Source organism: Coregonus clupeaformis, chromosome 21, assembly GCF_020615455.1.
Source record: "Coregonus clupeaformis isolate EN_2021a chromosome 21, ASM2061545v1, whole genome shotgun sequence".
In the NCBI taxonomy this organism is placed as follows: Eukaryota; Metazoa; Chordata; class Actinopteri; order Salmoniformes; family Salmonidae; genus Coregonus; species Coregonus clupeaformis.
Genome location: NC_059212.1, coordinates 49,923,869 through 49,946,886, shown reverse-complemented (window position 1 = coordinate 49,946,886; position 23,018 = coordinate 49,923,869). Strand labels below are relative to the sequence as shown.

The 23,018-nt window shown below is 45.1% G+C and overlaps 2 protein-coding genes across 5 annotated transcripts in view; one reads left to right on the top strand and one right to left on the bottom strand.

The window, feature by feature from the left end:
• The window catches only part of LOC121535410 (rho guanine nucleotide exchange factor 18-like), a 39,517-nt gene extending 21,782 nt beyond the window's left edge, over positions 1-17,735 (top strand). For 2 of the 3 annotated variants that reach the window (XM_045205952.1, XM_045205953.1), the window contains 13 exons: positions 376-554; positions 913-986; positions 2,389-2,574; positions 3,527-3,745; positions 4,187-4,299; positions 4,587-4,634; positions 5,414-5,596; positions 6,023-6,175; positions 9,599-9,727; positions 10,180-10,362; positions 14,898-15,120; positions 16,168-16,272; positions 16,550-17,735. In XM_045205952.1, the coding sequence (XP_045061887.1) occupies positions 376-554; positions 913-986; positions 2,389-2,574; positions 3,527-3,745; positions 4,187-4,299; positions 4,587-4,634; positions 5,414-5,596; positions 6,023-6,175; positions 9,599-9,727; positions 10,180-10,362; positions 14,898-15,120; positions 16,168-16,272; positions 16,550-16,737 (1,983 nt within the window). In that variant the 3' untranslated portion in view covers positions 16,738-17,735. The remainder of the gene's footprint in view (positions 1-375; positions 555-912; positions 987-2,388; positions 2,575-3,526; positions 3,746-4,186; positions 4,300-4,586; positions 4,635-5,413; positions 5,597-6,022; positions 6,176-9,598; positions 9,728-10,179; positions 10,363-14,897; positions 15,121-16,167; positions 16,273-16,549) is intronic. The other variant, XM_045205954.1, reaches the window with a different exon arrangement.
• Positions 17,736-20,324: 2,589 nt separating this feature from the next.
• LOC121535409 (signal peptide peptidase-like 2B) overlaps positions 20,325-23,018 on the bottom strand; it is a 28,353-nt gene continuing 25,659 nt past the window's right edge. Inside the window, exons 14-15 of one of the 2 annotated variants that reach the window (XM_041842449.2) lie at positions 22,730-22,890; positions 20,325-21,804 (exon numbers count right to left, since the gene is read on the bottom strand). In XM_041842449.2, the coding sequence (XP_041698383.1) occupies positions 21,628-21,804; positions 22,730-22,890 (338 nt within the window). In that variant the 3' untranslated portion in view covers positions 20,325-21,627. Of the gene's footprint in view, positions 21,805-22,642; positions 22,891-23,018 lie in introns of both variants that reach the window. The other variant, XR_005994738.2, reaches the window with a different exon arrangement.

Here is a 23,018-nt window from a genome sequence, read left to right as displayed (position 1 = left end):
CCTCCTCCTCTCCTTCTCCTTGTCCTCTCCTTCTCCTCCTCTTTCTCCTCCTCCTTCTCCTTCTCCTCTTCCTCTCCTCGTCCTCTCCTCTCCTTCTCCTCCTCTCCTCATCCTCTCCTCTCTTTCTCCTCCTCCTCTCCTCCTCATCCTCCTCTCCTTCTCCTCCTCCTCTCCTCCTCTTCCTCCTCTCCTTGTCCTCTCCTCTCTTTCTCCTCCTCTCCTTCTCCTCCTCCTCTCCTTCTCCTCCTCCTCCTCTCCTTCTCCCTCTCCTCCTCTCCTCCTCCTCCTCCTCGTCTCCTCCTCCTCGTCCTCTCTTCTCCTCTCCTTCTCCTCCTCGTCCTCTCCTCTCTTTCTCTTCCTCCTCTCCTTCATCAGGACAACAAGCCATCGGTGATCTCCCTCCAGATGCTGATCGTCAGGGAGATGGCCCATGAGGACAAGGCTATGTTCCTGATCAGTGCTTCGTCCAGCAAGCCGGAGATGTACGAGATACACACCTCCTCCAGAGAGGACTGCAACGCCTGGATGAGCCTTATACGAGATGCTGTCGACAGGTAGGAGTGACATAGGGTAGGAATGACATAGGGTAGGAATTACATAGGGTAGGAATGACATAGGGTAGGAATTACATAGGGTAGGAATGACATAGGGAGGGGTTAGGGCAAGGACAGAGAGGACAATATAGACCAAATTTGAGAGAACAATCTCATACTTTTCCTCTCTCCTCTCTCACTTACCTCTTTACTTTCTACACTTTCAACTGATTTGGGATCAGCGTATGGGTCAGCTCACTTACCTCTCCACCTCCAGTTATTTTACTTTCTACACTTTCAACTGATTTGGGATCAGCGTATGGGTCAGTTCCTAGGGCTTATAGTAACCCCAGTGTGTTTGACTCTCTTTGTGTACCAGTTGTCCAGCAATGGAGGAGCAGCTGAACAGTGAGCAGGAGGAGGCCAGGCTAGCCAGACTCCGAGACTTCCGAGGTAAGACACTCTACCTCTACCAGCTCTACCCGAGAGCTTCAAAATGTCCTCAATGACAGCTGTCCAAATGCCCTCAACTCCCATTGTCAGGCCTTACGGAATGTGTTTACAGAGTGTCTCGCGGTGTTATTTTGACCATAGAATCTGTGTGTTTTCAGATCGCCTGTATGTCTCCCGGTGTTATTCTGACCATAGAATCTGTGTGTGTTTTCAGATCGTCTGTATGTCTCCCGGTGTTATTTTGACCATAGAATCTGTGTGTTTTCAGATCGTCTGTATGTCTCCCGGTGTTATTCTGACCATAGAATCTGTGTGTTTTCAGATCGTCTGCATGTCTCCCGGTGTTATTCTGACCATAGAATCTGTGTGTTTTCAGATCGTCTGTATGTCTCCCGGTGTTATTCTGACCATAGAATCTGTGTGTTTTCAGATCGTCTGTATGTCTCCCCGGTGTTACTCTGACCATAGAATCTGTGTGTTTTCAGATCGTCTGTATGTCTCCCGGTGTTATTCTGACCATAGAATCTGTGTGTTTTCAGATCGTCTGCATGTCTCCCGGTGTTATTCTGACCATAGAATCTGTGTGTTTTCAGATCGTCTGTATGTCTCCCGGTGTTATTCTGACCATAGAATCTGTGTGTTTTCAGATCGTCTGTATGTCTCCCGGTGTTACTCTGACCATAGAATCTGTGTGTTTTCAGATCGTCTGTATGTCTCCCGGTGTTATTCTGACCATAGAATCTGTGTGTTTTCAGATCGTCTGTATGTCTCCCGGTGTTATTCTGACCATAGAATCTGTGTGTTTTCAGATCGTCTGTATGTCTCCGGTGTTACTCTGACCATAGAATCTGTGTGTTTTCAGATCGTCTGTATGTCTCCCGGTGTTATTCTGACCATAGAATCTGTGTGTTTTCAGATCGTCTGTATGTCTCCCGGTGTTACTCTGACCATAGAATCTGTGTGTTTTCAGATCGTCTGTATGTCTCCCGGTGTTATTCTGACCATAGAATCTGTGTGTTTTCAGATCGTCTGTATGTCTCCGGTGTTATTTTGACCATAGAATCTGTGTGTTTTCAGATCGTCTGTATGTCTCCCGGTGTTATTCTGACCATAGAATCTGTGTGTTTTCAGATCGTCTGTATGTCTCCGGTGTTATTCTGACCATAGAATCTGTGTGTTTTCAGATCGTCTGTATGTCTCCCGGTGTTACTCTGACCATAGAATCTGTGTGTTTTCAGATCGTCTGTATGTCTCCCGGTGTTATTCTGACCATAGAATCTGTGTGTTTTCAGATCGTCTGAATGTCTCCCGGTGTTACTCTGACCATAGAATCTGTGTGTTTTCAGATCGTCTGTATGTCTCCCGGTGTTACTCTGACCATAGAATATGTGTGTGTTTCCAGAGCGTCTGTATATGAAGGATGCCCAGATCGTGCAGAGCCTGACAGAGAAGCTGCAGATGTTTGCTGACATGGCGGAGGCTGTAACAGGGCTAGAGAATGTAGCTGCCCACTCCCGTCTGCTGCTCCGCACTGACGCCTCAGACATTCAGCAGGGGGAGACACTGCTCAAGGGGGCCGTCACTGAGGGTAGGAATGAAGCACGAATCTAATCCTAGACTTTTCACTCAGGCCCCCCTCCCAGCATTGGGGAACATCTTGCGCCCCCCCCCCCACTTCTATTTCTATGGGTACAAGCACTGTTGATGACACAAACTGTTCACACCCCTCTTGTTGGTGGAGAGAGAATTTTGCAGGTTTAAAGCTTATTTTCTGCAATTCTACACATTTGGTCATGGGGGGTAGAGAACATTTTGCCGTTTTAATGCTAATTTCCTTGCAATTCTATACATTTAGCCATGTCTAATGTGTATTCATGTGATATTTACGTGACTCAAACATGACAACAAAATCGGTGGGCTAAAACACCTATCTAAAAAAAACGTTAGCTGACATGGGCTAGTTGATCTGGACATTTCTGACACATTATAAATAGCTCTCTAAGGTATGCCCCCTAGGGGGCACGCCCCACAGTTTGGGAACCACTGCCCTAAGCAATTGTGGAGAACTGAGAGGGTTTGATACATAGTTTGATTGGTTAAAGCAATATTGTAGTAGCTCTGATTGGTTAAAGCAATATTGTAGTAGCTCTGATTGGTTAAAGCAATATTGTAGTAGCTCTGATTGGTTAAAGCAATATTGTAGTAGCTCTGATTGGTTAAAGCAATATTGTAGTAGCTCTGATTGGTTAAAGCAATATTGTAGTAGCTCTGATTGGTTAAAGCAATATTGTAGTAGCTCTGATTGGTTAAAGCAATATTGTAGTAGCTCCACCATCCCCTCTGATAGTCTAGATGGAATGTTTGCCCCTGGCCTTGGTGCTCCTGGCAGGTCTGATAGGATCTGATAATACTTAACTTAACCGTCGTCTTTAGTAAATCTGTTATGAATGTTCATTGACCCACCATGAGAATCCAATGTCAGCTTGTCTGTCAGATAATCAGCTTTTAGTTTCTTCTTCTTCTTCTTCTTCTTCTCTCAGTGGAGAATCTGCAGAACCTGCTCCTGTCCGGTGTGACTGTGAGAGATCCCCACCCCACTCCAGAGGACAGTCTGAGACCACGGGGGTTCAGTTTGAGGCCAGAAGTGCTACGGCTTGGTCAAGGGGGGCTAGGCCTTGGGCGGCTGGGGAACCTGGCGGTGCTTAGGAGAGCTGAGACCTTCGGAGGTTACGACTGCAACCCTCCCACCCCCATCAAGTGTAAGTCTACCAGTCAGTCGGTCTACCTGTCCGTCAGTCTGTCTACCAGTAAGTTTACCAGTCAGTCTACCGTTCAGTCAGTCTACCGTTCAGTCAGTCTACCGTTCAGTCAGTCTACCAGTCAGTCTACCAGTCAGTCTACCGTTCAGTCAGTCTACCAGTCAGTCTACCCGTTCAGTCAGTCTACCAGTCAGTCTACCCGTTCAGTCAGTCTACCCGTTCAGTCAGTCTACCAGTCAGTCTACCCGTTCAGTCAGTCTACCAGTCAGTCTACCGTTCAGTCAGTCTACCAGTCAGTCTACCGTTCAGTCAGTCTACCAGTCAGTCTACCACTCATACAGATGGACTATTATACCACTGTCCATATCTGGTCATGTCATTCCTCATATCTCACAAATCCAGTGTTTTCTTTTGAACACAGTTTAACATAATGTTTTCCAGATGGTAGTATACCGGCAGGAGAACGGCCAGGCAGTGTGGAGGGACGACATCAGCGTTCGAACTCTGACCCCCAGCTACAGGACCTCGACCAATCAGAGAGCCTGGAACTGTCGGTGAGTGACTGGCTGTCCCATTCTCTACCCCCATCTCCTCGCAAGTGTGCACTCGTTCCCTCCTGCAAGTGTGCCCTTGTTCTCCCCTCAGAGAGGAAGGGAGGGCTAGTTTAGTTTGTCTGATTCATGGTATTGTGATTACAAGCTGATGAGGCACCTGCATCATACTGTAGTTCTCCATGCCCAAATCCATCCTTCCCTGAAGCCCAGTTAAGTGTTGCTAGATTACTCTGAATCTGAACAATGTTTTTATTGTCTCAACTTTATTTCTCTCTCTCTCTCCCCAGTTATTTTACAGAGTGCTGATGCTCTCACATCGGCTGTACGGTCTGCAGGTAGGACATACACTGAGTATACAAAACATTCCATGACAGAGACTGACCAGGTGAATCCAGGTGAAAGCTATGATCCCTTATTGATGTCACTTGTTTAAATCCACTTCAATCAGTGTTAAAGAAGGATTTTTAAGCCTTGAGACATGGATTGTGTATGTGTGCCATTCAGAGGGTGAATGGGCAAGACAAAAGATTTAAGTGTCTTTGAACAGGGTAGTAGGTGCCAGGCGCACCGGTTTGTGTCAAGAACTGCATCGCTGCTGGGTTTTTCACGCTAAACAGTTTCCCGTGTGTATCAAGAATGGTCCACCACCCAAAGGACATCCAGCCAACTTGGCACAAACTGTGGGAAGCATTGGAGTCAACATGGGCCAGCATCCCCGTGGAACGCTTTCGACACCCTTGTAGAGTCCATGTCCCAACGAATTGAGGCTGTTCTGAGGGCAAACTCCCTGGTCTGAAGTTTGTACCCTGTCCATCACTGGTGTTAAGTTTGTTCCGTGCCCCTCGCTGGTGTTAAAGGAAAGATTCACCCACTTCGTATTTGTGCATCTCTGAGCTATGTTCTATCGATTCCCAGGGTAATTTCATGTTTTAGTGTTGTCCCACTGGCTATCATAAGGTGAATGGACCAATTTGTAAGTCGCGTCTGCTAAATGATGTAAATGTATCTGAGCTATTCACATTCAAGCAGGCAGAAATACAGTCAGTATGATGAGTTTTGCATCATATGTCCTCTGCCTCCTGGTGTTAAGTTTGTCCACTGTCCCTCTCCGTAGGCCATCGTCTCCCAGCAGGACAGCCACATTGAGCTCCAGCGTGCCTCTATTTTGGAGCGTGAGCGTCCGGGTCGCCCCCGAGGCAACATGCTCCTGGACCAGGAGAAACAACGTAACCTGGAGAAACAGAGAGAAGAGATGGCCGACTTCCACAAGCTGCAGACACAGCACCGCCAAAACCAGGTACAATACAGTTTATTATGTTAGGGAAACGGAGGTAGGGAAACGGAGGTGGGGAAACGGAGGTAGGGAATCTGAGGTGGGGAATCTGAGGTGGGGAATCTGAGGTGGGGAATCTGAGGTGGGGAATCTGAGGTGGGGAATCTGAGGTGGGGAATCTGAGGTAGGGAAATTCAAATTCAACTCTGGACCTCCAAGCCAGATCCACTGCTGTTTTCATTGTTCCCCTCTAATCAGGGACTGATTTAGACCTGGGACACCAGGTGGGTGCAATTAATTATCTGGTAGAACAGAAAACCAGCAGGCTCCAGATCTCGTAAGATAAGAGTTGAGTACCCCTGATGTAGGGGATCTATCTGTCTCTGTCTCATCCCTCTGATATCTCATCTCTATCTCTCCAGCTCATCTTTCATTCATCTCTATCCCCAGGCTCGCTGGGAGAAGGAGCGGGAGCGTCACCGGCTGCAGGCGGAGGTCCTAGAGGCGGAGCTAAGACAGAGAGAGGAGGAGTGTAGGAGACTGGAGGAGAAACTAGAGGAGGAGAGAGAGGAGCTGGAGAGACAGAGAGAGACGTACCAACAGGTTGCTGCTTCGTTTCGTTACAATATAATAATATAAGGGACGGGATACCTGGACAAAATCTGACCTCTCTGAAATGAAAATGGATAGCCCTCCCTTCAGTATCCCTCCCTGAATGCTTGAAAAAAAAACAAGTGACTCTCCCCTATACCCAAAATAATAGTTAAGACATAAAATGGATAGCAGAGAATATGCCTACCATTTACCCTCCACTCCTAGGACAGACCACAGCCTTAGATATGCAGTTTTACAAACTGTTATTTGTTTTGTAAGCGTTCCATGGCAAAGTAGCCAAAAGGTTGTGGATTCACAGACCACCGCGGACAAGGGTATGGTGTAGATAGTAAGTATAGACCGGAAGTAGAGGCCTGGGCGTTGTTGTTCACTAATTTACTCCAAGTAGGGAAAGGATGGTGGGGTTGAAAAGTAATAAAGGGGAATATATATATAAAAAATAAAAATAAACATGGGGGATTGGAAGTGATGCAGACAATTACATTGATAGAAGATACAATCTATCTGCAATATTAAGCTGATCCATCCTCCCCAAAAAAAAAAAAAAAAAAAATAAACGGGGCATGCATCGCTCACCACATGATCCTCAAACCAAAGACTAGCCCAAAACTCATTTTTTCTAAAAGTGAATTCAAAAGGCACTGTAGAATGACTGTATAGCCAGCTATAGCCTAGCTGTATAGCGTAATAAGGCATTTTTCGTTTCATTGTTATTTAATTCCAAGTATAAAAAAAACATGTTGTTTCATCATATAAAGACTAAATGTTGAAGTGCTGCTGTTGATGTTGTTGAAATGCTGAGCCCTCCTGCCAGCCTGTAGCGCATCACAAATGCTTCACAATTGATTTCTTAAATGGCAGGCTATAGCCTTGAAATAATAATAATATAGACTAAATAATTAATGTGTGTTCCTCCTGAGGCTACCTGGCTTCCTCCTGACTGATTTAGAGTTAGTATGTTGTTTAATAGCGTGTTGAAATGTTGAACGTCAATTGATAGTGACAGAATCACACATTTACTTCCCAAGCAAAGTACATTTTCTTGTCTCCTCGGCTGTAGAAGGTTGTAGCGCAGCCTCTGAATATCATAGAGACAAACCAAAGATGTCCCGTATGCATCGGAGTCACGTCTTTCCCCGGCAATCTACAGCTTGTTTCTAGCATGAAGCATTATGGACTAAAGCGTCGTTATAGATTACTTTATATAATCGGGTCCATTTAAAAAATAAATATTAAGCGAACAATGGGTAGGCCTATGCTTTTATTGCCATTTTCTTTAATGAAAGCCACAAATCAAATCAAATTTTATTTGTCACATGCGCCGAATACAACAGGTGGTTTTAACTTTAACACACCAAGCCCTTCACTGATATATTTAAGGAGTGAACGGTGACTGAAGGAATTAGTTGAGAAAATCTATGGATAGTAGACTATAATTTCGTCCGTCAAACAGGTAGGACTACCTCTTATTTCCTGAATGGGAAGACATAGGCTCCAACACAACAGCCCTCTTGTTGTTAGATGCCTATAAAGTCAAATTAAAATGAAGACTGTTTAAATCACAGGTGTCACAATCATTCGAATGAGGGCAGAGTGTCTGCGGGTTTTTGCTACTCCCTTGTCCTTGATTGCTGAATTAAGGTCGCTAGTTAGTTAGGAACTATCCACACCTGGTTGTCTCTGGCTTAATTGTGAAAGGAAAAACCAAAAACCTGCAGAAACTATGCCCTCCATGGAATGAGTTTGACACCCTTGGTTTAAATTAATTGGGCCTTCTCGAATTAGCCTTCCTTCAGCACCCATGCGCTGTCCATCTCCGCGGCTGCCGCTTCATAGATGTCAATTACTCAAATATGGCTTATTGTGTGGTCAATAACTCGAATAAATAGCTTCATTATGGGCAACAAAACATATTGTTTTTATTGAAATCAATTCTAGCAGTAGCAAGCTTACCTCCAGTCCTCCACCTCATCTTCACGCTCTCCCTCTCAAACTGAACAGGACATCAGTAGGCCGAGTCCCGCACGCACAGATACTGCATTTGCTGGACAATTTTATTTTTCTTCCGGAAGATACCTTTGACTCGCCTCCTGAAGTGCCACCGTACACAGCACAGTCGTTGGTTAGGCAGCACAAAAGGCTGTACATCAACGAGAGCAGGGCAGGCCGGGGCTCATGATTGGGAATGCCTATCCATTGCAGTGTGTAATGCAGTGTAGACTAGTTTTATATACACCATCCCAGCAGCGCAAAAACTCGGGAAGGAAGTACATGTTCTTAGAAATATAACTTTTCCCTGTGCTTCTCCGAGCACGCTCTTCTTATAGCCTTAGTATATGCTATGGATTATTTGATTGAGACCACATTAGGCAGACTTGATATTGCGCCCAGCAGACAATCACGGATGAGGGGCAGCATCAGACACACATCGAGATACTATAATAAGCAACTAATTCTCAAACCCTGAACAATAGGACATTTAATTGATTACAAATTACATGACCCTCCCCTGGACTAAAATAAAAAATACTAAACCCTCCCCCTGACTGAAATTGAAAATGCATGACCCTCCCCCATTTTTCTCCGGGTAACAATTGTGTAAATTTCTACCGCTCCCTAACAATTGTGGTCTGGATAAGAGCATCTGCTAAATAATTTAAATGTAAAAAATGTATATATAAAAAAAGTGGTATGAGCTAAAAACTAAATAAAACAAAGCTTAACAAATTAATAATAATTGATTTGACTTATATAGCGCTTTACATAGTTAGGAGGAATCTCACCAATGTGTAGCACCCACTTGGGTGATGCACGGCAACCAATTTGCGCCAGATAATTAGGTGGCCATGATGGTATGAGGGCCAGATTGGGAATTTAGCCAGGACACCAGGGTTAACACTCCTACTCTTACGATAAGTGCCATGGGATCTTTTGTGACCACAAAGAGTCAGGACAACCATTTAACATACCATCCAAAAGACAGCACCCTACACAGGACAATGTCCCCTTCACTGGCCTGGGATTCGATCTTAAGACCAGAGGGAAGAGCGTCCCCTAGTGGCCCTCCAACACCACTTCCAGCAGCATCTGGTCTCCCATCCAGGGACCCTGCTTAGCTTCAGAGGCAAGCCAGCAGTGGGATGCAGGGTGGTATTCTGCTGACAGTGGCAGGTAGCCTAACGGTTAGAGCGGTGGACCAGTAACCAAAAGGTCGCTGGTTCGAATACCCGAGTCGACAAGGTGAAAAATCTGTTGGTGCCCTTGAGCAAGGCACTTAACCTTAATTTGCTCCAGGGGTGCCGTACTACTATGGCTGATCCTGTAAAACAACACATTTCACTGCACCTATCCGGCGTATGTGACAAAAACATGTATTTAAATGAATTTGTTTTTCATGTAACGTACCAACAGGATCTGGAGAGGCTGAGGGAGTCAACGAGGACGGTGGAAAAACAGAAAGAACACCTCAATACACAGATGAAGTTGAAGCAGAACAAGACCATCACCAACCCTGGGAGTTTTAACTTCAAAACCCAGCAGGTGGGGATGTGGTTGTTAAGAACTGAGCACCAATAGTGAGAGGAGCTGTTGTTTATGTATTTATAGATGTTGAGGTATTTATAGATGTTGAGGTATTTATAGATGTTGAGGTATTTATAGATGTTGAGGTATTTATAGATGTTGAGGTATTTATAGATGTTGAGGTATTTATAGATGTTGAGGTATTTATAGATGTTGAGGTATTTATAGATGTTGAGGTATTTATAGATGTTGATGTATTTATAGATGTTGAGGTATTTATAGATGTTGAGGTATTTATAGATGTTGAGGTATTTATAGATGTTGAGGTATTTATAGATGTTGAGGTATTTATAGATGTTGAGGTATTTATAGATGTTGAGGTATTTATAGATGTTGATGTATTTATAGAGGTTGATGTATGGGATGTTTACATCATCCACTCATTCTCTTCTTCTCCCCCCCTCTCCCAGTCCTTCCGAAGGGACCCCCCCCTCTCCCAGTCCTTCCGAGGGGACCTCCCCCTCTCCCAGTCCTTCCGAGGGGACCTGATGGGTGGTTTGACGACAGGAAGAGAGGTGATCCAGACACCCAAGGTCCACGTCCGCCCCAGCCTCTCTGTAGCCACCAACTTTTTCCTGGAGCAGCCCCCAGAGGTGAGCCACATAGGACGTAACAGGAGAGTGGCAGGACAGTATACAGTGCATTCGGAAAGTATTCAGACCCCTTGACATTTTGTTACATTACAGCCTTATTCTAAAATTGATTAAATTGTTTTTTTCCCTCATCAATCTGCATACAATACCCCATAATGACAAAGCAAAAACAGGCTTTTAGATTTTTTTGCAAATGTATACAAAATAAAAAACGTATTCAGACCCTTTACTCAGTACTTTGTTGAAGCACCTTTGGCAGCGATTACAGCCTCGAGTCTTCTTGGGTATGACGCTACAAACTTGGCACACCTGTATTTGGGGAGTTCACCCATTCTTCTCTGCAGATCCTCTCAAGCTCTGTCAGGTTGGATGGGGAATGTCGCTGCACAGCTATTTTTAGGTCTCTCCAGAGATGTTCGATAGGGTTAAAGTCCGGGCTCTGGCTGGGCCACTGTAGGACATTCAGAGACTTGTCCCGAAGCCACTCTTGCATTGTCTTGGCTGTGTGCTTAGGGTCGTTGTCCTGTTGGAAGGTGAACCTTCACCCCAGTCTGAGGTCCTGAGCGGTCTGGAGCAGGTTTTCATCAAGGATCTCTCTGTACTTTGCTCTGTTCATCTTTCCCTCGATCCTGACTAGTCTCCCAGTCCTTGCCGCTGAAAAACATCCCCACAGCATGATGATGCTGCCACCACCATGCTTCACCATAGGGATGGTGCCAGGTTTCCTCCAGACGTGACGCTTGGCATTCAGGCCAAAGAGTTCAATCTTGGTTTCATCAGACCAGAGAATCTTGTTTCTCATGGTCTGAGAGTCTTTTAGGTGCCTTTTGGCAAACTCCAAGTGGTCTGTCATGTGCTTTTTACTGAGGAGTGGCTTCCGTCTGGCCACTCTACCATAAAGGCCTGATTGGTAGGGGAGGGTAGGGGAGGGAATGGCCGGCAGGGATGTACAGTGGGGAAAAAAAGTATTTAGTCAGCCACCAATTGTGCAAGTTCTCCCACTTAAAAAGATGCGAGAGGCCTGTAATTTTCATCATAGGTACACGTCAACTATGACAGACAAATTGAGATTTTTTTTCTCCAGAAAATCACATTGTAGGATTTTTAATGAATTTATTTGCAAATTATGGTGGAAAATAAGTATTTGGTCACCTACAAACAAGCAAGATTTCTGGCTCTCGCAGACCTGTAACTTCTTCTTTAAGAGGCTCCTCTGTCCTCCACTCGTTACCTGTATTAATGGCACCTGTTTGAACTTGTTATCAGTATAAAAGACACCTGTCCACAACCTCAAACAGTCACACTCCAAACTCCACTATGGCCAAGACCAAAGAGCTGTCAAAGGACACCAGAAACAAAATTGTAGACCTGCACCAGGCTGGGAAGACTGAATCTGCAATAGGTAAGCAAATTGGTTTGAAGAAATCAACTGTGGGAGCAATTATTAGGAAATGGAAGACATACAAGACCACTGATAATCTCCCTCGATCTGGGGCTCCACGCAAGATCTCACCCCGTGGGGTCAAAATGATCACAAGAACGGTGAGCAAAAATCCCAGAACCACACGGGGGACCTAGTGAATGACCTGCAGAGAGCTGGGACCAAAGTAACAAAGCCTACCATCAGTAACACACTACGCCGCCAGGGACTCAAATCCTGCAGTGCCAGACGTGTCCCCTGCTTAAGCCAGTACATGTCCAGGCCCGTCTGAAGTTTGCTAGAGTGCATTTGGATGATCCAGAAGAGGATTGGGAGAATGTCATATGGTCAGATGAAACCAAAATAGAACTTTTTGGTAAAAACTCAACTCGTCGTGTTTGGAGGACAAAGAATGCTGAGTTGCCTCCAAAGAACACCATACCTACTGTGAAGCATGGGGGTGGAAACATCATGCTTTGGGGCTGTTTTTCTGCAAAGGGACCAGGACGACTGATCCGTGTAAAGGAAAGAATGAATGGGGCCATGTATCGTGAGATTTTGAGTGAAAACTTCCTTCCATCAGCAAGGGCATTGAAGATGAAACGTGGCAGGGTCTTTCAGCATGACAATGATCCCAAACACACCGCCCGGGCAACGAAGGAGTGGCTTCGTAAGAAGCATTTCAAGGTCCTGGAGTGGCCTAACCAGTCTCCAGATCTCAACCCCATAGAAAATCTTTGGAGGGAGTTGAAAGTCCGTGTTGCCCAGCGACAGCCCCAAAACATCACTGCTCTAGAGGAGATCTGCATGGAGGAATGGGCCAAAATACCAGCAACAGTGTGTGAAAACCTTGTGAAGACTTACAGAAAACGTTTGACCTGTGTCATTGCCAACAAAGGGTATATAACAAAGTATTGAGAAACTTTTGTTATTGACCAAATACTTATTTTCCACCATAATTTGCAAATAAATTCATTAAAAATCCTACAATGTGATTTTCTGGAGAAAAAAAATCTCATTTTGTCTGTCATAGTTGACGTGTACCTATGATGAAAATTACAGGCCTCTCATCTTTTTAAGTGGGAGAACTTGCACAATTGGTGGCTGACTAAATACTTTTTTTCCCCACTGTAGCTCAGTTGGTAGAGCATGGCGTTTGCAACGCCAGGGTTGTGGGTTCGATTCCCACGGGGGGGGCCAGTATGAAAAATAAAATTAAAATAATGTATGCACTCACTAACTGTAAGTCGCTCTGGATAAGAGCGTCTGCTAAATGACTAAAATGTAAAAATGTATTGATATTGTGTGTTTTGTTTTCACATATGAATCCCAGTTAGAGGATTCCTGGAATCAAAGTGACCAGTATTTTTCAAACCACAGAACTACGTGAATATGTGTGCTCACTTCCCAGCATTTTTCTATTGCATTTGTTGTTCTATAGTGTATTGATATTGTGTGTTTTGTATGCTGAATTTCCATGTAAATGGACAATAAAGGTCCCATTCAGTACACTCGGTGCAACACTCTTGCCAGTTAGATCTCCATAGCTCTCTGTTCAAATCAAATCAAATCCAATTGTATTGGTCACATGCGCCGAATACAACAGGTGCAGACATCACAGTGAAATGCTTACTTGCAGCCCTTAACCAACAGTGCATTAATTTTTTTACAAAAAAAGTTAAAATAAAACAACAACAAAAAAAGTGTTGAGAGAAAAAAGAGCAGAAGTAAAATAAAGTGACAGTAGGGAGGCTATATATACAGGGGGGTACCGTTGCAGAGTCAATGTGCGGGGGCACCGGCTAGTTGAGGTAATATGTACATGTGGGTAGAGTTAAAGTGACTATGCATAAATAATTAACAGAGTAGCAGCAGCGTAAAAAGGATGGGGTGGGGGGGCAGTGCAAATAGTCCGGGTAGCCATGATTAGCTGTTCAGGAGTCTTATGGCTTGGGGGTAGAAGCTGTTGAGAAGTATTTTGGACCTAGACTTGGCACTCCGGTACCGCTTGCCGTGCGGTAGCAGAGAGAACAGTCTATGACTAGGGTGGCTGGAGTCTTTGACAATTTTGAGGGCCTTCCTCTGACACCGCCTGGTATAGAGGTCCTGGATGGCAGGAAGCTTGCCATACCAGGCGGTGATGCAACCAGTCAGGATGCTCTCGATGGTGCAGCTGTAGAATTTTTTGAGGATCTGAGGACCCATGCCAAATCTTTTCAGTCTCCTGAGGGGGAATAGGCTTTGTCGTGCCCTCTTCACGACTGTCTTGGTGTGTTTGGACCATGATAGTTCGTTGGTGATGTGGACACCAAGGAATTTGAAGCTCTCAACCTGTTCCACTACAGCCCCGTCGATGAGAATGGGGGCGTGCTCAGTCCTCTTTTTTTTCCTGTAGTCCACAATCATCTCCTTTGTCTTGGTCACGTTGAGGGAGAGGTTGTTGTCCTGGCACCACACGGCCAGGTCTCTGACCTCCTCCCTATAGGCTGTCTCATCGTTGTCGGTGATCAGGCCTACCACTGTTGTGTCGTCGGCAAACTTAATGATGGTGTTGGAGTCGTGCCTGGCCATGCAGTCATGGGTGAACCGAGAGTACAGGAGGGGACTGAGCATGCACCCCTGAGGGGCCCCCGTGTTGAGGATCAGTGTGGCAGATGTGTTGTTACCTACCCTTACCACCTGGGGGCGGCCCGTCAGGAAGTCCAGGATCCAGTTGCAGAGGGAGGTGTTTAGTCCCAGGATCCTTAGCTTAGTGATGAGCTTAGAGGGCACTATGGTGTTGAATGCTGAGCTGTAGTCAATGAATAGCATTCTCACGTAGGTGTTCCTCTTGTCCAGGTGGGAAAGGGCAGTGTGGAGTGCAATAGAGATTGCATCATCTGTGGATCTGTTGGGGCGGTATGCAAATTGGAGTAGGTCTAGGGTTTCTGGGATAATGCTGTTGATGTGAGCCATGACCAGCCTTTCAAAGCACTTCATGGCTACAGACGTCAGTGCTACGGGTCGGTAGTCATTTAGGCAGGTTATCTTAGAGTCCTTGGGTCCTGTTGTAACTCGTTTTCCAGTAGTTCATTCACAGTAGTTATATTCATAACTTTACTTTATCGTATCTTAGGTGCCCCCTCGCAGGGAGAGCATCAGCCCCGGGCCCCCTAAACCGGAGTTCCCAATCCACCTGATCAGCACGACCAACCAGGTGGTTCACAAACCAGGGGCGGTGCAGCAGCAGATACCCACCAAGCTGGCTGCCCTCGGCAACAAGGGCAAGGAGAAGAGCAGTAAGAAGAGGCCCCACCACCAGCGCACCCACAGCGCAGGTCAGAACACGCACAGAGCAGGTCAGAACACGCACAGAGCAGGTCAGAACACGCACAGAGCAGGTCAGAACACCCACAGCGCAGGTCAGAACACGCACAGAGCAGGTCAGAACACGCACAGAGCAGGTCAGAACACGCACAGAGCAGGTCAGAACACCCACAGCGCAGGTCAGAACACGCACAGAGCAGGTCAGAACACGCACAGATGAGGTCAGAACACGCACAGAGCAGGTCAGAACACCCACAGAGCAGGTCGGAACACGCACAGAGCAGGTCGGAACACGCACAGAGCAGGTCGGAACACGCACAGAGCAGGTCGGAACACGCACAGAGCAGGTCGGAACACGCACAGAGCAGGTCGGAACACGCACAGAGCAGGTCGGAACACGCACAGAGCAGGTCGGAACACGCACAGAGCAGGTCGGAACACGCACAGAGCAGGTCGGAACACGCACAGAGCAGGTCGGAACACGCACAGAGCAGGTCGGAACACGCACAGAGCAGGTCGGAACACGCACAGAGCAGGTCGGAACACGTACAGAGCAGGTCGGAACACGCACAGAGCAGGTCGGAACACGCACAGAGCAGGTCGGAACACGCACAGAGCAGGTCGGAACACGCACAGAGCAGGTCGGAACACAGCTCAGTAGAACTGTTCATGTCTTTACACTCCTATAATCTCAAATGCAAATTCATCGAAAACATTGGAGAAACCTTCCATTTATTAGTCATCTACTGAGGCACTTGTTGTGAAGTCCTACTCTTTCCTCTTGACCTCAACTGTGCTAGGGGAATCATGACATTTACCCCATATTGATATTTTCTATGATCTGTTAAAGCAGTGGGTGTATATCTCCACCACAGGAGGTTGGTGGCACCTATATTTGGGAGGACGGGCTCGTGGTAATGGTTGGAGCAGAATCACTGGAATGGTATCAAACACATGGTTTCTATGCATTTGATGCCATTCCATTTGCTCTGTTCCAGCCGTTATTATGAGCCATCCTCCCCTCAGCAGCCTCCACTGATCTCCATAGTTCTGATGCAGTGTTGTCTTTCCTCCTGCAGCGTCCATAGAAATGTCTCAGGTGGTGCCGATCAGAGTGACAGGAAATGAGAGCCGGAGTCTGAGAGGGAAGAAGACTGTGAGCCCTCACAGAAACTACCAATCAGGTAAGAGCCCTCACAGAAACAACCAATCAGGTAAGAGCCCTCACAGAAACTACCAATCAGGTAAGAGCCCTCACAGAAATAACCAATCAGGTAAGAGCCCTCACAGAAACAACCAATCATGTAAGAGCCCTCACTGAAACTACCAATCAGGTAAGACGAGAACCTCGGGAGTTCCAGATACACATTGTCTGATTTTTACAATGACTGGAGAACTGTTTTAACGTCTCAGGAACTAATTTAACGATTAAGTTAACCGTACGTTGTTATGCCTCCTCAGATTGTTTCTTCAGTCCTCCAGAGCCCCTGTCCAACGCTAAGCCCACCCAGACCCAGACCCTGTTGTCCAGCAGCAGCATGAGGAATACCCAGAGCCAAGCACCTCCACCAGAACCTCCACCTCCCCCCCCACCCTTCCCCAAAGACATAACAAGCAAACCAACCAAGGAACATGTCATCTACCTGTAAGGACACAGGGTGAAGACCAAAACCCTAACTAATAGGCCCTATGCCCGGGCTCTGAAACTGGCAGCCCATGTGCCAAAACCGGCCCACGAGTGATTATATTTGGCCCGCCAAAGCTCTGTTCACAGTAATGATGTGATTATTTTATTTTTTTACTGATTGGGCTTTTCTAATTGCTGGTACTTCTTGAGTTCCTGTTGAATTTCCAAAGACATTTCTATTGTTCTGATGAGTGCTTCTGTATCTAAACACTCTCTGCACTCAAGTCTTCTTTACTTTTTAAATCCTTTTTAAAGATGATTTAAATTCATGTTTGGCAGTTGTTAGGAAGCTGTTTATTATTGGAAGATGTTATTATTATTATTATTATTATTAACTTGTTTACAGATCTGAGGGGCCAAGCACGTTGTTATCTCAGAGTGCATAAGAAACTATTTTAATCTGAATTGACCTGCTCCTCATATTGTATTTCTTCATGTTATAGAATGTATGGAAGTAAATGTACATTTAGCTGTGAGGGGTAAAACCATTATGGCCAGATTACCAGATGCAGATTAATCTTAGTCCAGGACTAAAAAGGATTCTCATTTGAGATTCTCCCAGTTTTTTAAATCCAAGACTAGGCTTAATCTATGTCTGGGAAATGGGCCCTTATGGTATGGGGATTATGGTGTATTTTAACACTGTGAATAATAATGACTACTGTACTAAATGATGCCAATTCTACTGTGGTTTAGCGAGAGTTTTCCTGTCAATAGGTTATGTTCTGGGAACCAAGGAACTTTTTGAACAATGTTGTTTACTATCGGGAGGATGTTTGGAAGGATTTGTGAAGTATGTTGCACAGTTTCCAGTGGGAATAGAATTAGAACACATATTTTATATATGTATGATGTCAATCTATGGTCTGTACATTCTGCTGTGACGTTGATGTCCTGGTGAACTGTTGTTGTGGTTCCCACCCCACAGCTCGATGGAATCAAAAGAATGCTGATGCCTGTAGCCAGCCGTACCTGTTTGTATCTAGAATGAAGGCTCAGTCAAGTCGGGATTCAATCCAATAGTTTATTTTAAAAGCTGCATTGGCGTAATCAGATTGAATCCCCGGCCTCAATGTCACCTCCGAATGACTCACTTCCTCCCGTCCCATGTCCAGTCTAAAACAACAGCCTGAAATAGCAGTGAAGCAGAGCAGATTGGTCCTGTCGTCCCACACCAGGATAGAATAGTAGCCTGTCCTGTTAGAGTTAGTCGTCTATGTTCTGCCTCCAGTTTACCACCTCAGTGGGAGAATCTCAATTGTATTTCCTTGATTCCTTACTTCCTCTCTCCTCGCCTCCTCAAAATCCTTGGATGAGGTCAGAGGTCCCTCCCCTCTGACCTTCTCATCCAATGGGTTTTGAGAAGGAGGCAAGGATAGAGGACGCGCGGTATCAAATAAATTCATTTGAGATTCTCCCAAGGATCATCAGTGCTAACATGCAGGACCAGGCAACTAGCCAGGCAACCAGGAAGTGACAGGTCATTGAGTCGCCACCGGCTCCCGGAGTGACACTAACCAGTCAGACAGACTCTCCATTCAGAACATGGACTTATGATTCACACAGCGCTGCAGAGCCTCCCTCGGCTCTCATCTGCAAGGCAGGCACACATTCGCTGGAGAAATGCAACAGGCACACTTTGGGGAGAAGGCCAGAGAGTCTTGACTGCTGTGAGAGTGTTATTTGAGACAGGGCCAGAATGAAAAGGGTCATTCATATTCAGCTGCAGTACAGCTCTAGCTACTGCCAGGTCATATACTACCAACTGAACATTATATTAGCAACAGAAGAAGAATGGTGACTATAATTCTGAGGTTGCCAATGACAACACCATGTAGAGGATGAAAGGCTTTGTTTCTCTATTATGGCGTATTCCTCCTCAGATGTTTAAAGCCGCCTAGTGACATCTCATGTCATTGCTGCAAAATAGTGTGCAGATGAATCTGACAGGGCACTCACCTTAACCAACCAGCTTCTTCAGTCAAGACTCTTGACCTCTTAACTCTGACCCCTAACCTTTGACCTCTAGCAGACTGTTAAAATAGTGGTGTTCCTCTGCTCAGACGTTGCTGACGCATGCCAGATCTTACAACGCCTTGATAGGTATTTCACGTATCAGCTAACCACATGTCATAGCAATCTGGTGCCCAATGGCACAGTCGATGATGTGGCACACAACCATTGGTTGATGCATGCAACGTCTTAGCAGGGGAACACCACCTCTATTTCCAGTACTGCCAGGTCCTTCCTGTGTTTATGGACTCATATGGCTGTGATGAAATGAACTACAACAACAAAAACCAAACATCTACTTTGATTAGCTACTGAATATACAGCGGGGTCCGGGATTATTGGATCCCTTGATAAAGATGACCAAAAAAGACTGTATAAAATAAATAATACAAATACTGGACTATGTTGTATGCTCAAAAAACTATACTGAACCAAAATATAAACGCAACATGCAATAATTTCAGAGATTTTACAGTTACAGTTCATCAATCAGAATTAGTTTTTCCCCACAAAAGGGCTTTATTACAGACAGAAATACTCCTGTTTCATCAGCTGTCCGGGTGGCTGGTCTCAGACGATTCCGCAGGTGAAGAAGCCAGATGTGGAGGTCCTGGGCTGACGTGGTCTGCGGTTGTGAGGCCGGTTGGACGTACTGCCAAATTCTCGAAAATGACGGAGGTGGCTTATGGTAGAGAAATTAACATTAAATTCTCTGGCAACAGCTCTGGTGGACATTCCTACAGTCAGCATGCCAATTGCACGCTCCCTCAAAACTTTAGACATTTGTAGCATTGTGTCAAAACTGCAAATTTTTCGTGATTACCGATCAATTATACATTTATAATTAGTAGGTTTTGTTATATGTTTTAACAAATCTTATTTTCTTTGTACTTGTATATTTTTTTGTGGTGTGGTTTTCATATAAGATATATACACACATATGCACACCGTTTATTTTATGCAAATATTTTTTTGTGGCCTTTTACACAGGTGCACGTTGTGCTCGGGACAATGATCATGCTGTTTAATCAGCTTCTTGATATGCCACAGGTGGATGGATTATCTTGGCAAAGGAGAAATGCTCACTAACAGGGATGTAAACAAATTTGTGCACAACATTTTTGAGAAATAAGCTTTTTGTGCGTATGGAACATTTCCGGGATCTTTTATTTCAGCTCATGAAACACGGGACCAACACTTTACGTTTATATTTTTTTGTTCAGTATAGGTGCCGGTACTGTTTATATTTAGGTGCAGGAATGCCACAATACTTTTGACCTAATATTCTATTAGAGGTGCAGGAACTGAAACCTTACAAACATCTGAGGTGCCGGTGCTCAGTTCTGGAGAGCGCCTGCCCAAGTCCAGCACTGGTTGGGTCCCAAATGGGCCCTGGTCAAAAGTACTGCACTGTATAGGAAAGGCCAAAAATATTTAGCAAATGTATCGAATAATTTTTTTAAAAATCACTGGAGATTTCAGACAATTGATTATATTATCATGAGACAGGGTACCCCCCCCAAAACATACAAATCATCACTTATCATAGTTTAATTAAGAAACATAATAAACTGTAACATGAATACAGTACTCTGTCTTCATAAAGCACTATGCACAGAGACAGAGACATTCCAATTGTAACCATGGATACCAGTAAGGCCAAAACCCATTTTTTTTAGACAATATGAATAGTATAACCTGATCGGTCGCTCGGCATTAGGTCTCCTTATAACCCATTTGTTTACATGGTAGTTACATACCAGTAAGTAATTAGTGTAATTCATTTTTAACCTAGCTGCCTACAATGTAATTACACCTATCTACTACTGTATGTAGCTGCCACATAAAATACATGGGTTTTACACCTAATGGAAAATGGGACCACAAAATCTACTAGAGAAACGATGGGGACAACATTAGTATTATATAAAGACAGTGTGTAAGCTACTATATAAACCACACACTTATCGTTGACAGCCTGGTCTAAACCAAACCCACCCACAGCATGCAAAAACAATAAAGGTCAAATTTAAACCAATCAAAACAAACTATTGGGGACGGTTTCCCAGACACAGATTAAGATTTATCCAGGATTTATAACAATTTACATGGAGATACTCCATTAAGCTTGCTTTTCAGTCGACTGGGAAACCGCCCCTTGATGCCCTAAATCAATAACCTTAATTATCCTATACCTTTTGGTAGTTGAGAATCCATGATAGCACCACATGATAAAGGGTATGCACTGTAGACACTCTCAAGTCATCTTTCATAAACAGAGGGTCAGGCCCTAGTGTGGTTCTTCTTCTTCATGGTACTTAATAAAGAAGAAAAAGAAGGAACAAGCTGACCGACAGAGCTTCTGATTGGTAGGACTGCGACACATCGGCCTAGTAGTGTAGATTATTGAAAGCTATTCTGCGTAGGACTGGTGGGTTGAACCCTGAACTGAAGAATGGAGGGCAGGAGAGTTGAGGCAGAACATCTATTTCATGTGACGGGATGAGAAAACTTCATGAGAGGGGCCGGGGGGGGGGGTGTTAAAGTCAGCGTAGGTTGCAGTCGAGGCTGTATATGTTGTGCTCTTTGACTTAGTCTATAGCTCATCATCCAGGACACCCAGCCAGTGCTGATCCTGCTGACCCAAGGTGTTTCACACAACTACCACTGTAGGTTGAGTACCCTCCCTCCCTCCAGCCCCTTTCTTACCCTTTTCACACCAAGTGCACTGAAATGTTTATAATTGATGTCTGTTACGAACGTATAGATTTCCATTGAGATCCTAATGTGTAAAAAAATAACAAAACATGAAATAAGAAATTGGCATCATAGAAGTCCTTTACTCTGATTTGCTGGCCTCTTTTTCTGGAAGGGGAGAGACCTGACGTGGCGGAGAAGGAGGGTCCTCACTCTGATTGGTTGCTTCAGGACCTTGTGGCTCAGGATTGGTGAGGGGCTCCTCTGTGAGTGGTCCTGGGGTTTGCATACAGTTGATTGGTTGCAGAACTATGGGAGGCTGAGAGGGACAAACAGAGTGGAGACATCAGACCACTGTGGAGCAGGTCTGGGAGACAACAATATACTATTGACAACAGGAAAGAGAGCAATAGACACACAGATAAGATCGTTTATGCAGGATGCCAACAAAATATACAGCCATTCCTCTGTCAACAAGTGGATTCTAGATCAATGGACTAAATAAAGCCTTGAATGTTTTTCTTTTATGAGGTTGTTGTCCTTCGCTAGAATCACCACTGACTGGAGGCGTGTGTTAGCCAGCCTGGTAAACCATTAGCAGAGGTATGGCTGTACATTGAGCTAGAAAACACCTCAGATAAAACTGGTGCCCTGGGTTGGTTATACAGCACAAATATATTTGGGACCAGGCTACCTCAGACACATTCTCAGGAAGGAGAGATCCTTCAGAGCGCCTCGTTTCACACTACATTCAAACCCAGTAGCTTCTAGAAGCACGTTCATAATTCGCAGTTCAGAGAAAAGGGGTGAGAGACAGTTCAGTACACTCCCCTTGTCACTACCAGATACTATTCATGTTGTCAATGTATCATCAATGGTGTTTAATGACCCAAAACACAATTACCCCCAACAAGTATCTATTCTAACACCACAGGACAATCTATTGTTAAGAAAATATGACAGTTGTTTAAGAGCAGAGGAATACAATGATAGAATAAAGGCAGACCCTGATCCCAGAGAATCCCCAGTAAAACGACAGTATAGAACGGGAGGGCAGAGCAGAGCAGAGCAGGGGAGGGGGACAGCAAACAGAAACGGCAAGTTGGAACAAAGAAGCAGATTATATCTAGTTTGTTTTCAGGGTTAAGGTACTCAACTTTAAATTCTAGGTTTACTTTGTGGTACATAACACTAGAAATGTTTCTTTCCGTAGAAGAAGGCACTCATATCAAACTGGTAATCACCACAAATCCACTTCCTGTCCAGAATAATGGCAGCTCTTTGCGCCACAGCGCCACTGCCAGGCTGGAGAGGAGGGTGCAAGGCACCAGGTATAGCAGGGCTGGCTGACCCATCTGCATCAGGGCCAGAGCTACAAAGGTGATGAGCAGCCCGATACCATAACCTTCAGGGGGGAGAGAGGGAGGAGGGAGAGGAGAGAGGGAGGAGTGGGGGGAGAGAGGGAGGAGGGAGAGAGAGGGAGGAGGGGAGAGGGAGGAGAGAGAGGAGAGAGGGAGGGAGGGGGAGGGAGAG